At 38.9% G+C, this 14138-nt stretch overlaps 1 protein-coding gene across 1 annotated transcript in view; it reads right to left on the reverse strand.

The window, feature by feature from the left end:
* Positions 1 to 4634: 4634 nt before the first annotated feature.
* PGR7 (proton gradient regulation 7) overlaps positions 4635 to 14138 on the reverse strand; it is a 69220-nt gene continuing 59716 nt past the window's right edge. The window contains exons 3-5 of the mRNA XM_087670311.1: positions 7120 to 7227; positions 5278 to 5427; positions 4635 to 4949 (exon numbers count right to left, since the gene is read on the reverse strand). Coding sequence (XP_087526437.1) covers positions 4737 to 4949; positions 5278 to 5427; positions 7120 to 7227 — 471 coding nt within the window. The 3' untranslated portion in view covers positions 4635 to 4736. The remainder of the gene's footprint in view (positions 4950 to 5277; positions 5428 to 7119; positions 7228 to 14138) is intronic.

Raw genomic sequence — 14138 nt, forward strand, 5'->3', positions numbered from 1 at the left:
TTAGTAGGGTATTAATTATTTGCATGAAGACTTTCTTCATGTTTTTGATCTTGTATCGCCTCCCCTAACTTTTGGATAAAATGCCAACAATAGAAGTTTTCCCTATATATCTCTCTTAGCACTATTGACTTGGAAGCACCAAAAGGGGGGTGGCATAACCCTTGGTCTATTGATTTACTTAAATTAGTTTTTGATCATGCTATTGATTATCTAGTTTTCGATGAGGCACAATTATTGTCATTCATGTATATCATAGGAGACTTGCATATTCTTTATGAGAAGGATATCAATCTTTATGTGGGGGATGATATTCTACAAGCAACCATTTATGTTCACTCTAAGGAGCTTAGCCTTTTAGATGGCCTTGTTACACCTATTCCTTCTGATCCTTTTGTTGTTCGACGTGTTCTATCCACTTTTCATGTAATTTATTTTATTTATCTCCTTTTCCACCATCCCTATCACTTAATATTTTCACTTTCTATAATTTATCATATCCTTCTCTCCATTGTTCAACTTTGTGATTCCCTTACCTCAACCTTTTGATTATATCAACCTTCCTCCACCATTAGTCATGGATACCAATGGGTTTGACAATGATTTACTCCATCGTCTCGGCAACAATGGACTTCACAAGATTCTTTGACGAGACCAATTTTTAATTGGCTTGTTGTTTCAAGATCATGGAAGACTTTGTCTGCGTGTTCACATTTCTATCTTCAATTTGATTGGACATATGCCCACCAATCAGAAGGTGTTCCTGTGACTTCCTTCAAAAAGTTCCTACCTATTTTGTGGATGAGAGCAAATCATTTGAGAGATTGAAGCTTAGTAGGCAATTTAAAAAGAAATGTCTTTATCCAAATAAGCAAGTGTATTAGCTTTTTTATGAATCTTGATTTTTAATGAAAACCCTTATTTTTATTGTCCAAATTTTTGGGGAGTTGTGCCATTCAAGCTACATTTTCTTGTGAATGTGAGTTCAATGTTCTGTGAATGTTTTATTTGTGTGAGATGTGTATGTGTGTGTGAGTTATCATTATTATGAGGAGACAAAGTTGGAGTTGAAACATATCAAAGTTGAATTATGGTTGAAGATAGAGCTATGGATTTTGTGCAAATGAGGAAGAAAAGATTTTATATCCTTTAATAGTTTGTTTGATTATATTTTGCTAAGTTAAGGATTAGTTAATAATGGTTGATGGTTTTCTTTCATATATTTGTTCAGACTTAGGTTATTTTGTGACTTGGATGGAGTTAGAGTGATTGGTTTCTTAGAGCTTTTATTATTCTTTTTCCAAGGTCACGAGGATGCTTCTTGATTAAGTGTGGGGATATGTCGATGATTGAAATAATTGGATTTTTTGTTATTTTTTTGGGTATTGAATGATTGTTTTTATAATGGAATTGATAGGTTTGAATGGTATTTGATTTGTTTTGAATTGTTTTGGGATGGGTTGAATATTGTTTGGTTAGCTCATTATGGTTTTTCAATGATTTGTGATATACTTATGTGTTTTATCTAATCACTATTTGATTTTGATAGGCCTGTTTTGCATCTATTTTGATTTGCTTTATTTCTGTTTGAGAGGTTGAGATTGTCCATTTTTGGATTTGAGTGTAGTTGAGTATGTATTGAATGGTTTTTTATGGTTTGGATTGGTTTTGGTTTGAGCTACATAGCTTTTATGATTCCTATTGATGGTCTGTTCAACATTAATATATTTTCTTTTTATTTATGTAAGTGTTCTATGGGATAATTTGAAAATTTCTTCTAATCTTGTAAATGGAATAATATGAGCTCAAAAGAGTTCGAAGAAGTAAAGACATAGCTATTAAAGATTGGAAGTGAAGACTAAAGTGATGGTGACAATAGTGAGCCTTGAAAGGTCATTGTAGTGTCTCGAGTATCTCTTTATATCAGGCATGCCTCTTAAGAGGTGTATTCACAAAAGAGAGGATTATTATGTATTATTCTATTGTATTGGATGAGGATCATGATGTATGAGTGATTGAGAGCATATATGAGAGTGAGATTTAGTAGAATATAGTCAATTTCTATGCTAGAAACATTATATCTATGAGAGATTGTGAGGGATTGAAGGAAGAAGATTATAAATGATGAGTAATGAATCATATGTAATTATTTTGCATTCAATATTGAGCATTCATTTGTGTTCATTTGATTTGTGGTTGGTGGATATGAAGATTTGTTGTAATAAATATGTGGGAGATTCATTATATGATGTTGCGTACATAATTCATGTTCGTGGTGTTCTTTTTCTTCCTAAGTTTTCTTGAAAGCATGAAGAACAAGGTTGTTGATGTGACAAGATAGATTTTCTTACAATATTTTCCCCATTTCTTTGGTTTTCTCTAAAGAACTCTACCGACTAATGGTGCAAGGGCACCAAACACAAAGGCTATACCAAAGAGAGATACTGGACATTTTACAACACAAGAAATAACTAAGAATGCTAAGGCAATAGTCACAATGTTGCCCGCACACTATCTCAAACCATCCAAGAGTTATTTGCAAAAACCTATATATTGAATTTTAGGCATTTTTTTCACTTCATATCCCTTTTTCTAATTTATTATATTGTTATTTTATCATCATTTGTAGCCATGCTCACTCTAGGTCCACGACTCTTTCATGTTATTGGAGCCATGAGATCATGTAGAATGAGGTATACAACAATCTATCCACATTGGTTTTCTCAAACCTCATATTCATCGGAAAGTGAGCAATTAAAATCATCCTATGCCTCAATAAGTGTTTCCACATCAAATAGAGCTTATTAGCTCTTCATCTTTTGAAGGGAAGCAATAAGTCATCAAGATTTTATTAGTCTTTGTTCTTATGCTATAAACTTTAGCATTGCTAACTAAGCCAAACTCTTTAGGTTTGTATTATCCATTATAAGAAATCAGTTCCTAGACTAGTAAGCATATGTCATAATCTAACGCACTATGATCTATAGTCCACTCGTGGATCCTCTTTGAAAGAGTTATTGAGTGATTCAAATACATTACTAAATATCTTGTTGTTCATGTATATGACTAAATATGTGCTAGTGATGTGATGCTACTCTTGCAAAAACTTATGGGCTATCCAATCCTTCTACACGAAGCATATTTTTTATGCTAGTCCTAGAGTAAAGGAATAAGTATTGCAATACTACATGGACTGTGCATCGGTTATAGTGTCTCCAGTAATGCCCCACCAACCAGCAAACATTTGTGTAAGGTCCCTTTTACACTCACTAGCCTTTGAAACAAGGGAGTAAGTATTGTGCTAAAGGCCTCTTCAATTTGTGATTGGAAGAGTTGTTTTAAGACATTATTTGAGTCAACCAACTAAATTGACAAGAGAGCTTGTAGTATATATTTTTTGTATGATTAAAATTTTCCCAAATGAACCATAAACCCATAGTATGACTCCTCAACATCTAAAACAAGTGAATTTAACAAATTACAAACTTTATTGATGAAGGTCATCATGCATGGAATGAGAAAGCTATGTATTACCCAGTGCATAAAGAATTTATGGACCTTATGACTTGAAACCAACGAATGTGAGGTGGCCCTACATATTGGATTAAGATATTATAAGCAAGAGGGTATATTGATTGCTCATATAACTATTTATAATAAGGGAAGTGAAATCCTTGTACTTACTTCCTTTCAAGAAATGCAATAGCTACTTGTAAAATCCTTATAAGTTGTGTTTCAAGAGTTCCCTCAAGTTCATTTCTCCATAGTTGCTTTAGTATGTTGTTGTCAATTTATGATCATCTATAGCCATATTATAGCTCTAGATCTATGAACAATTTCACAACCCTCATCTCACTCCATTGCATAACAAGTTCATGACCATCGCCCCCTCCCCCCCCCCCCCACATACGCAAACACAGATCCTGTAAGTAGAACCACTCATCCAATTATCCTACAACAGCAATTGCCCAAATCATTACGAGATCCACCTACAACCATTGTCTGATTTACAACGCTTAATTGGAAATCCAGGGCCTGAAAGATCCCCAGTCCTTGAGAATGATAGAAGACTTAGCCCTACACAGAAGAATCTTGCAAAAATACCCAACTGGTATGAAGGTGCAATCACTGCTTAAAACATTAAGTTTAGGGATTAGAGATTAGGGATGTGGGGATCAAAAAAGAAAAATTTTAGCCCCATTGGTATCACCAACCCTAAAACACAGAATGATCTTATGAGTGATTTTCAGTTGATCGATAAAAATTTATTGAAGAGTTGGTTTTAAAAAGTGATATTAAACAGATCGGCTATGAATTATTAACAAAATTCTTGGTTTCTTTTGAACGTCTTTCTATAATTCTTTTAGTTTCTTCAATAGGAGCTATCATTGTGGTCCATGAGGAATGAACGAATGTAATGGTCCATGGACAAAGGAGTTGTCCACCTCCACCTTCCTCCTAGCATGAATCTTCATCATATCGATCAATGATAATTGGTTCAAATTTCAACTAATACTTGAATGATGGAGTTTGTTTGATACATCACGCTAAGGCACGAATTGATGTTAGGCGCCTATCCATTTCGTGTTGGTTCCTTCAGATTAATCATGAGTCAAAATATGGTCCAAGCCCTCATGTGTATTGAGTTGATTTCTGATGCAGTTAATATGAATTTTACAGCGTTTTCCAACTCTTTTGAGAATTGTGCAAACAGATTATGGCATCACATTTCCAGCAGCTCAGCTCCTAACCATTTGAATCTCCGGAGGGCTATAATTGCGCTCATACTCCCAAGCTATCTGAGCCATCATGGTGAGGGATGATCTAGCATCCCTTTCATCCAAAACCTCTCTAGTAAATGGAATTCTAACCTCCATGATTTCATGGGAGCTAGTTAGAACACGCATGTCAAACCCAAGCCGATCAACCCATGTTATACGAGCTTCCTCCACCTGCATAGAAAGCATTCTACTTGCCATGAGAATTTACAAATTTTTTCCAGAAAATGTAGTAGCTATACAGGGAACAATTTGAGCAAAAGACATGCTATGAGAGAGAGAACCCCATAATGACTTTCCCATTTTCATCTAATAGGGGGTCTGCGCATGTGTGTGTGTTTCTCTTCATGAGATGGACCAGCAATGGCATTTGCTCTTTTCTCTGTGTTTTTGAGTTGTGTCATGTTAGCACCAAGCATAACACCCCTTGTATGTTTATACAGTACATTCATATCATTTGACCTATATATGCAGGAGGGGCGGAGGGGGCGGGGGGACATACCAATACATTTAAATGTGCATACACATTGCAAAACCGGTGCACATCTTCCCAATGGTTCCTGTTCATGTCTTCAACAATTTTGGATGCACATTCCCGAAGAGGATCAGCAGCAGCCTGTTTGTACTCAGCACTTGGCACCCAGATATCCTCCTGCAATGGCTCCAATATAACAAAAATGATTACATGTTAAAGACTTAGTTTATCACAAAAAAGGTATTCATCACCGTGACAGCCCAGTAAACTGTCCATAGTTTACTGTCCATAGTTTTGCGTCCCCTCAAACAAACCCTAAAGTTAACCCTTTTTATGCACTATAAAACATTTGAATAAAGTTTGGGGTTCAAGAACTGACATCTCATTACACAACAATTGTAGCCAATGACGGCAATATTTAGGGTGCACTTTTATACGAGCAGTTGTAACTCGGGAAGGCATCACTTATGGTACACTTTTACAGTAAAGTTATTGTAAGTAGGGATGACTTATTCATGAAAACATTTACAACTACTGATTGCATTACTTAGGGGGCACTGTTTAATCTTTCAACCACTTCCCCAAAGCCTTGGAAGCTCAATATAATGAGAACCAAAGAATGTAGAATTAGGAGGAAGACCGCAAATCAGGTCATATGCTCCATAGCTACCACTAAAGCTCCTTAGAACTTGGTAGAGGGATTACTAGAGTTTATCAAACAACAGCATGAGACCAAAACTAGGCAAGATAAGAAAATGGACAAAGCAAGAAAACTGATTAAGTTGTTGGGAAATCCAACAAGTCCCTAGGACACCTTGCCCAATCTATTGCTGAAGAAGTTCTTGGACAACTTGACAACTGCCAAAACAGGAGTCACTATTGGAACAAAAGCGTTTTCCAGTTCTGTGTTCTGTATCTTCACTTTCATCTTAAAGTAGGATGTACGTTCTTGCTCCCTAATAAAACATAAATAATCTTAATAATCAAGTGCCCGCGAAGCTTGAGGTTGCCATGTCACCTGTCATGCCCATTTTGTCCATCATACTGGATGACTCACTCCATTTGTTGGCATTGGGAAAATCCATCTCCAAAGCTCCAGCCAACGCACCATGGCTGTGTTCTATATCAGGTATACTCTGCTCATGCATCAACCCAGTTGTATATCTTAATTCTTGAACCCAAGAGATTCATTCTCTCACCATACAGATCCAATCATTTAATTGAACCCTTATCTAGCAGAAGCACCTTTGTGAAAACTCTTACATAGGCAGATATTGAAGTAATCCAGAACAAATATAATTCTATTCATAGAACCTCAGAATATGAGCATTGCAATCATGGAATATGTGCACCTTGATACTTAGAAGATCTGGCAACAGTACACGGCCTTCAAGGAGCTTCTGGTGGTAGAATATGTATAGATCTTGATAGAATTACAAGTTCAGGTACTTAAGAAACCACTGATGACTTGACAAGAATTTACATAATTCCTTCGTTATGATGAATGGGGGAGCCTATTAGCAAAATCTTTTCATGGGAACCAAAGTCCTTTATGATAAGGCAGCAAGGATCTTTGAATGGTGAAAGTAGTAACCAAGGTTCTCTGTGAAGTAAAACATCGATACCTGGGGAGTCATCAGTTGAGGATTTTTTATGACACCTTGCTACTTCAAATGATTTTTCATTCATTTGTGATAAAGAATCTGACCCTCACAACAAATGATCTACTACAGAGTTAAAGGTTTGTTGACCAAACAAAAAAGTTCAACTTTCGCAAAAGTATTGTAGGAATAATAAAAACAGAAAAAAGGTTTCCATTCCAACCATAAAAAGTTGAAGCTTACATAGAATAAGCATGAATGCCCTTACCTCACCAAAATCTAGTGATTGGAGAACACTTTCAATGTCCATAAGATGAAAATTATCGCAATCTCTAATTTCCTCTTCAAATCTTCTTTCCCAAGTAAGTTTGAGTTTCTGTTGCACCAAGAAGAAAAGGTCAAATAGATCTTATCAATGAGAAGTGCAGATACTTGCAGAGTGCAAAAAGAAGGCAGTTCCCAAGGACATGTTACAGAAAAGATAATAAAAACGTAACCAACACATTCCAATCAACAACAACATAGCATGCCAATCTTTTACAAAACATGTTCTACAGGTCACCAAATGCTTCATAGTTTCATACTGTTCAACAGTGGTGCAAACAGAATTTAAGCTATCACCATGTCACAAAACAGAAATGGCCAGCAAAGTACCATGACAAAAGATGAGATACAATGTTAGCATTCCAAATGAGGCAGTACTACCTGACTGGATGAAAGGTTGCACACAGATGAATGACAAGGGCAACATACGTTCAGCACAAAAGAAAACTGTAAACCTAATACTACTGCATGTAGAAGTAAACTGCAGGCTTGAAGCTGGTCCAAATGAAGTAGTAAGGCTGGTCAGGCAGGCATTTTGCTGCTGCTGGCCATTATTCCCACTGATGAGGACTAGCAGTATTGACAGCTTGGGTGTTCATAAGCAGACCCCTTTCCTTTGAAAGCTGGGCCTGATTTCACTATTGTTTGGCTGATTTTTACATCCTTGGACATCCAAATGTGCAACAGTAGCATTGTTCACAATGGTCATTAAAGTGACCTAGTGCAAATGCACTAGGGACACTTTAGGGCTAGGCAGCCCAGTCATATTTATAGGATTCAAGGCCCTATTACACATGTTGTTGTGTGATCACCACTCTTGGACACTTCGCCTATAGGCAGCCCAGTCATATTTACAGGATTCAAGGCCCTATTACACATGTTGTGCGATCACCACTCTTGGACACTTGGCCTATAGGCTGGTATGTCTGCACACTAGAATGTCTGGGATGGTGGTATGGGACTCAGATCTTGAGACGTGATCATAGCCCAATTGCTCCTAGCTCCCAATCTCAAGGGTGAGCCCATTTGGCTAGGAGTGAGTCTAGTGTCCATTACTTCTACGTTCTTTGCCATGGGTATGGCTAGTGTCGTGTCTCATGTGCAAGTTGGATCCTAGGGGCATGTTTCTTTGGTATCAAAGTGTCAATCTGCTATCTGACACAAGATACAATGACATGCAAGAAACCATCGTTTGCGCACAGGACCACGATGGTCCATGCCTAACAAGTAAACTTTTGTCTCGTATAGGGTGGAATGGGACATTACCTATTGAGAGGAGGGCACGACAAGGTATGTTTCTTGTCTCATACTCGTGTTTGAGATAGCATTGGGTTGATGCCTTTGTGCAAATTTCTCAATGGTGCTAGCGATCAAGGCCTAAGAAGCTGCTACTTTGAGGCCGTGGCAAATCATCATGGGCAACCAAGAGGTAGTGTCCATTCCTTCTATGTTCTTTGCTTTGGGCATGGCTAATGCCGTGTCTCATGTGCAAGTTGGATCCTAGGGGCATGTTTCTTTGGTACCAGAGTGTCAACCTGTTATCTGACACAAGACACGATGACGTGCGTGAAACCATTGTTTACTCACTCCTGTAGGGTGGTATGGGACATTACCTAGTGAAAGGGGCATGTATGGGGACACATATTGGAAGTGGAGGGCCACTTAATTATTTCACACTGTGTACCCAAGACCTTGAGATATCATTTGCTACCAAAGGCAAAAGTTGTAACTGTCAAGTGCTGAAATAAACATCGATAGCAGCCCACCATGAACCTAGATAGCAGTCCTAGCTCTAGGATTTGAACTTGCCACGATGCATCAAGGGCATCCCTCTCTAAAACCTGTGCACCTATATACATGTATAGATGAGGTTCACCTAACCCATCTCACCACCCTCTCACACTCCCTCTCTAGCATTGGAGATTCATGAGGGATGACCGCATCACTAGCACTAGAAAGCAGCAAAGGAAGGAGCTACCAAGCCCTTCTCCCAATCTAAAGAATTAGATTCTTTCCACACCTTGGATTTCTCCTTGGCCAGAGGATCACAGTCAAAGTCTAAGGAAGAGGATGACCCGTTGGAGAAGTCAACATCCTGCTTTTTCTTCTCCTTCTTCTTTGAGACTGCTAACTCCTTGCAATCCTTTCGCAAGTGTCCCTTCTTACCACAATGACAACATTGGGCCTTTGACATCTTTTCTTGTCACCCCTCTCTATAGTTGCAAAGGCCTCACCTAATCCTCCATAATGAAACAGAAGCCGTGTTGAGAAATTGCTTCTTCAATTTACACACTTCATTTAGGGTTTCGCACTGACAGTCACAAAAAGGGTTGGTGGCCACTTTTTCAATGGGCGCCCACATAGTAGTGCACCACCCTAGACAACTTATACCTATAAATAGGCAGTCACTTCATTCATTCGACACCACTCTCTCTTTAGTCATTCTTCACCACCTTCTCCAGCCACCACCACTTCCCTTCTCTCCCCAACCCCTTCCACTGCCCTCACACCCCTTCAAGAAGACATTGTGATTCATGGCTCACGACGACTGCCTTCACCCTTCCTCTTGTGCTTCAAGTGCCCTATTTCATCATCACGCCTTGCATTTGGAGCATCTTCCACTTGGCATCACCATCATCTACGTGGCATTCACACCCTTCTTCTCACACCCTTCTTCTTCATGCTCCACCTTCACCTACATTTTTCAATCTAGAGACCTTCTCCTTGCCTAGCATCATAATCTCCAACTTGCTGTCAACATGCTAGCCTCTGGCAACAATCTCCATCACCGAGCGTCGGTGATTTCATCACTCATCTATTACATGGGCTGCTGGGACTTGCGTTTTGGCAGCCTGGCTCCTCCTCCATCACCTAGTGTCACTTGTCTATCACAAAGGCTACTGTGACCTGCGTTTTTGCAACCCGACTCATCCTTCATCTTCTAGCATCGTCATTATCCTGGTGTCGGCATCTAGGCTGCTCCCCCTACATTTGACAACTCCAATACTCTAGGGGATTTGTGTTTTGCTGCCCAGGTCACTCCCTAGTATCATTATCCACTTGGCAACAACATTTGGGCTACTCCCCTTGCGTTTGACAGCTCCAATACTGTGGGGGAAAGGGGGGTAAAACTCCAGGACACCTACTCACGGATCTCCCAAATCACTCCTTCTTCTTTCTGTTCAAAGTGCAATTTTCAGCCTGTTTACAGCGATCGCGACGCCCGCGATTTTGTCAATCTGTCCTTTTTTATGAAAATCCCATAACTGGCTGAAAAAGCAACTTACTTTTACATGTCATCTTAATCTAGAAGCTTTTCTAACTTTTTCAAATTTTTACAATGCATAATATCAAAAATAGACTAAAATTATCCAAAAATCTAGTATTTTGGATAATCCATGCAACTCACACTAGTACTAATGACTCAGATCACATTGACTCTCTTGATCAATAAGAAAGCCGGATGATGATGCATTCCATGCTTTTTCACACCATGTCCATATAGCGTCACGACATCCACCCCCTTTGAACTTGCACATCCTCCGTTATATGCCAAAATCCTAGTTGTCACTGGATTCTGGGTCCTCCTTATCCTCTATAACCATATACTTTGCTTCTTCATCTTCCATATCTTCCTGGCTATCCCCTGTATTATGGCCACCATTTTCTTCCAATTCTGGCAACTCATAGGCAGTAGATTCCCGCCTCTTGAATAATTTGATTCATTTACCTCCTACCGAAAGTTTTATGGTTGTTCCATCCAGCTCATTTAATGCATGAGTAGCATTGTCAAATACCTGTCTTACCACATAGGGTCCAAACCATCTTTTGGAAACTTTACGTATGGTACTATGCTGGTTGTCTAAATTGCTATCATAAACCAATACCCAATCCCCATCTTGTATCGTTCTTGGTCTCAGTCTATGTATTTTGTCAAACCGTTTCTTGTTCTGTATTCTTGTTGCCCTTAACTTTGCAATTGTTGCCTCTATGTCTTCTGACTTTCTTTCCAACTGTCTAATGCACAAGGCCAACAACTCCTCTCGATTCAACTCCTCTTCCCAAGGTAGCACACTCCATGTGACTGTCATCTCTTCTATCGGCATAATAGATTTTTAACCATACATCAATTATGGAGGCATATATCCTGTAGCAGCACTATGAGTTGTTCTATCAGCCCACAAAGCATAAGGGAGCAATCGTGGCCAGTCTTTTATCTTCTCTCCACTTTTGCCAATGCCTTCACAATAGATGGATGACCTCTTTCACTTTTGCCATTTCCTTCAGGGTTATAGACTGAAGTTAAAGTAAGCTTTATCCCCAACCGTGCAAAGAAATCATGAGTTTCATATGCATCCAGCTCACCCCTATCTGCAGTAATCTTTCCCACATAGCCATACCGACAAAAGATCTCTTCTAAGAGAAAAGTACACACAGCATTTGTTGTCTTAGTACGTAAAGCTCTTCCTTCCACTTGATTAGTCAAGACTTCACGGGCAAGCACAAGATACCTCATTTGCCAAAGACTTGTGGGCATTGTGACCAAATCCACCACCCACTTAAAATGAAGAGACAATGGATATGTGGGGTGCAATCCATCCCGATGTCTCACAGATGAATACATTTGACATGTTGTACATGTTTCCACAAAGTGAGCAACATCCTTATACATACCCTACCACCAATATCTTTCTTTGATCTTTACAAAAATACCCCAAAAACCTCTATGACCAGCCCACAAGCTTTTATGAAATTCTTGCATAACATTTACTTGTGAAGCTTTGTCACCCAAAACTCGCAATGGCATACCCTATTTCTTTTTAGCATGTTTCCATAAGTATCCATCTTTTAAGGAAAACCCATTCGCTTTCCTCTTCATTTTCTTAAACTCCTCATCTGACCATTCATCTCTCTTTGTTAATGTACTGAGTTATTGACCAATTCTCAGCCACTCTCCTCCATATTTGTCTTCCAGAAACACTTCTATACAAGATGCAAAACATCTAAAGTGCCTTCTCTTTGTTGTCTAAGCTTCTGTTAATGCTGTAGCAACAATTGCATTGCAAAATTCACTCTTGCAACATCATTTTCAGCCACAAAAAAGTCATCTTCTTCCTCCTCATCCATCATCCCATCTTCATTCTCATAGCGTGCTCGAGATAACATGTCTGCCACTAGGTTATCTCTTCCTGAAATATGTTGAAATTTAGGGTTCAAAGATTTTATGTATGCAATCCACCGGAGCATAGCAATGTCCGGGATAGCACAACTAGTAATCATACCCAATACCGGCAAACAATCAGTCTCAATGACTACATGAGCACCCATAAAATACTCATATCACATTTAAGGACTGTTACAATTCCCCATAATTCTCTTTTTACCTGTGGATATCTTCTCTGTTGTTAAGTCAATACTTAAGCACCAAAGCGTATTGCATATCTTTGCCCTTCCTCATCATCTTGCCCAATTGCCCATCCAATCCTGATTTGGGTTGTATCAATAGCAATAATGATAGACTTTCCATGTGAATAGTCAATCTTTCTCAATGTAGGAGCAGATTTTAAGAGTTGCTTCAATTTCTCCATTGCTTTCTGATGCTTCCTTTCCCAATGAAATCTCTGACCTTTCCTCAGAAGTTGATATAGAGCATCGGCTACATGTGCAAACTAAGAAATCCAAATCAAATAAAACACACATGCTCCCAAAAATCTACGCACCTTTGATACATTCGTGCATACACCTTGCATTCTATCAATCCCATCTATTTTTGTTGGTAATGGTCTTTGCTCATAGGGCCCACACATATACCCAACAATCAAAACCTCTTCGACTCCAAAGACAAACTTTTGTCCAGAAAGGGTTAAATGCACCTCCTCTAGACGCATCAAAATCCTCTCACAATCCACAATATGGTCTGCAACAAACTGTCTGCATCCATGAGCATCCATCTCTTCATTCTTTTCACCCACTGCACACCCTGTGATTGGAATATCATCCAAGAAGGGCATTATCAATTGTGATATAAAATCCCTCAGTACCCTATTCATAGCATTTGTCATGTGTGCCACTGAGTTTGTTGCACCCCATGGGAGAGTACACATCCATACTAACCCCAAGGGAGTGTTCATGGTTGTGATATCCCTACTTTCAATTACAAGCTGAAATTGATCATAACCCGAGTAAAGATCACCCAAAGAATAGATCGCTCTACCTGTAAAAGCCTCTACAAATTCATCAACCATAGGACCTGCACCCACATTTCTAATGGTCACTTTATTGACCGGTTGCATGTCTTGAAAAAATCTCAAAGTCCCATTCTTTTTGGGCACAGTAAACCAATGATTTAAGTGCGAGGCTAAAGAAGGCTCCAAGATCTTCATGCGAATCTTTTCATTTAACAAATTCATCAACTTTGACAAGTAAGCTTCAGGTACTGAAATAGGCCTCAAGTTCCATGATACATGTGGCACAGTAAATATGATCATAGGAGAGACAACATTTGGATCCACACAACCTATTTCACTTGGCTGAAATGCAAATGCCTTTCCATACCTAGCCAACATCCGCATAAAACAGTCTCTCTTAGCAGGCAAAAGAAACCCTTCTGCACCAACTTTCAATTCTTGTAATGTTTCAGATGTAAACTGATGACCTATATCTTTAGGATCCCGTAAGCTTGGCTGCCTTGACACTTTTTCATACATACCCTCACTCTCTAGTGGAAGTGGCAAAGCAATTGGTTTCAACTTTTTGTCAACTGTCTTATACTTTGTCTCCACAAGTGCTTCAGCCCATTGTAATTCTTCCTGCTAAGCAAACAATGCTATAATATCATACATATCCAAAGAACATACTGACAACACTCTGTTTTCAGCCTCATTTTCTGCATGTATAGTTGCTGAAATTTCTGCCATAGTGTCATTAATATTCAGCCCATAAAAGATGCCTGAAATGCCATCA

The sequence above is a fragment of the Lygodium microphyllum genome, chromosome 28 (genome assembly GCF_053477565.2).
Source record: "Lygodium microphyllum isolate KBCC chromosome 28, Lygodium_microphyllum_v1.1.10, whole genome shotgun sequence".
Lineage (NCBI taxonomy): Eukaryota > Viridiplantae > Streptophyta > Polypodiopsida > Schizaeales > Lygodiaceae > Lygodium > Lygodium microphyllum.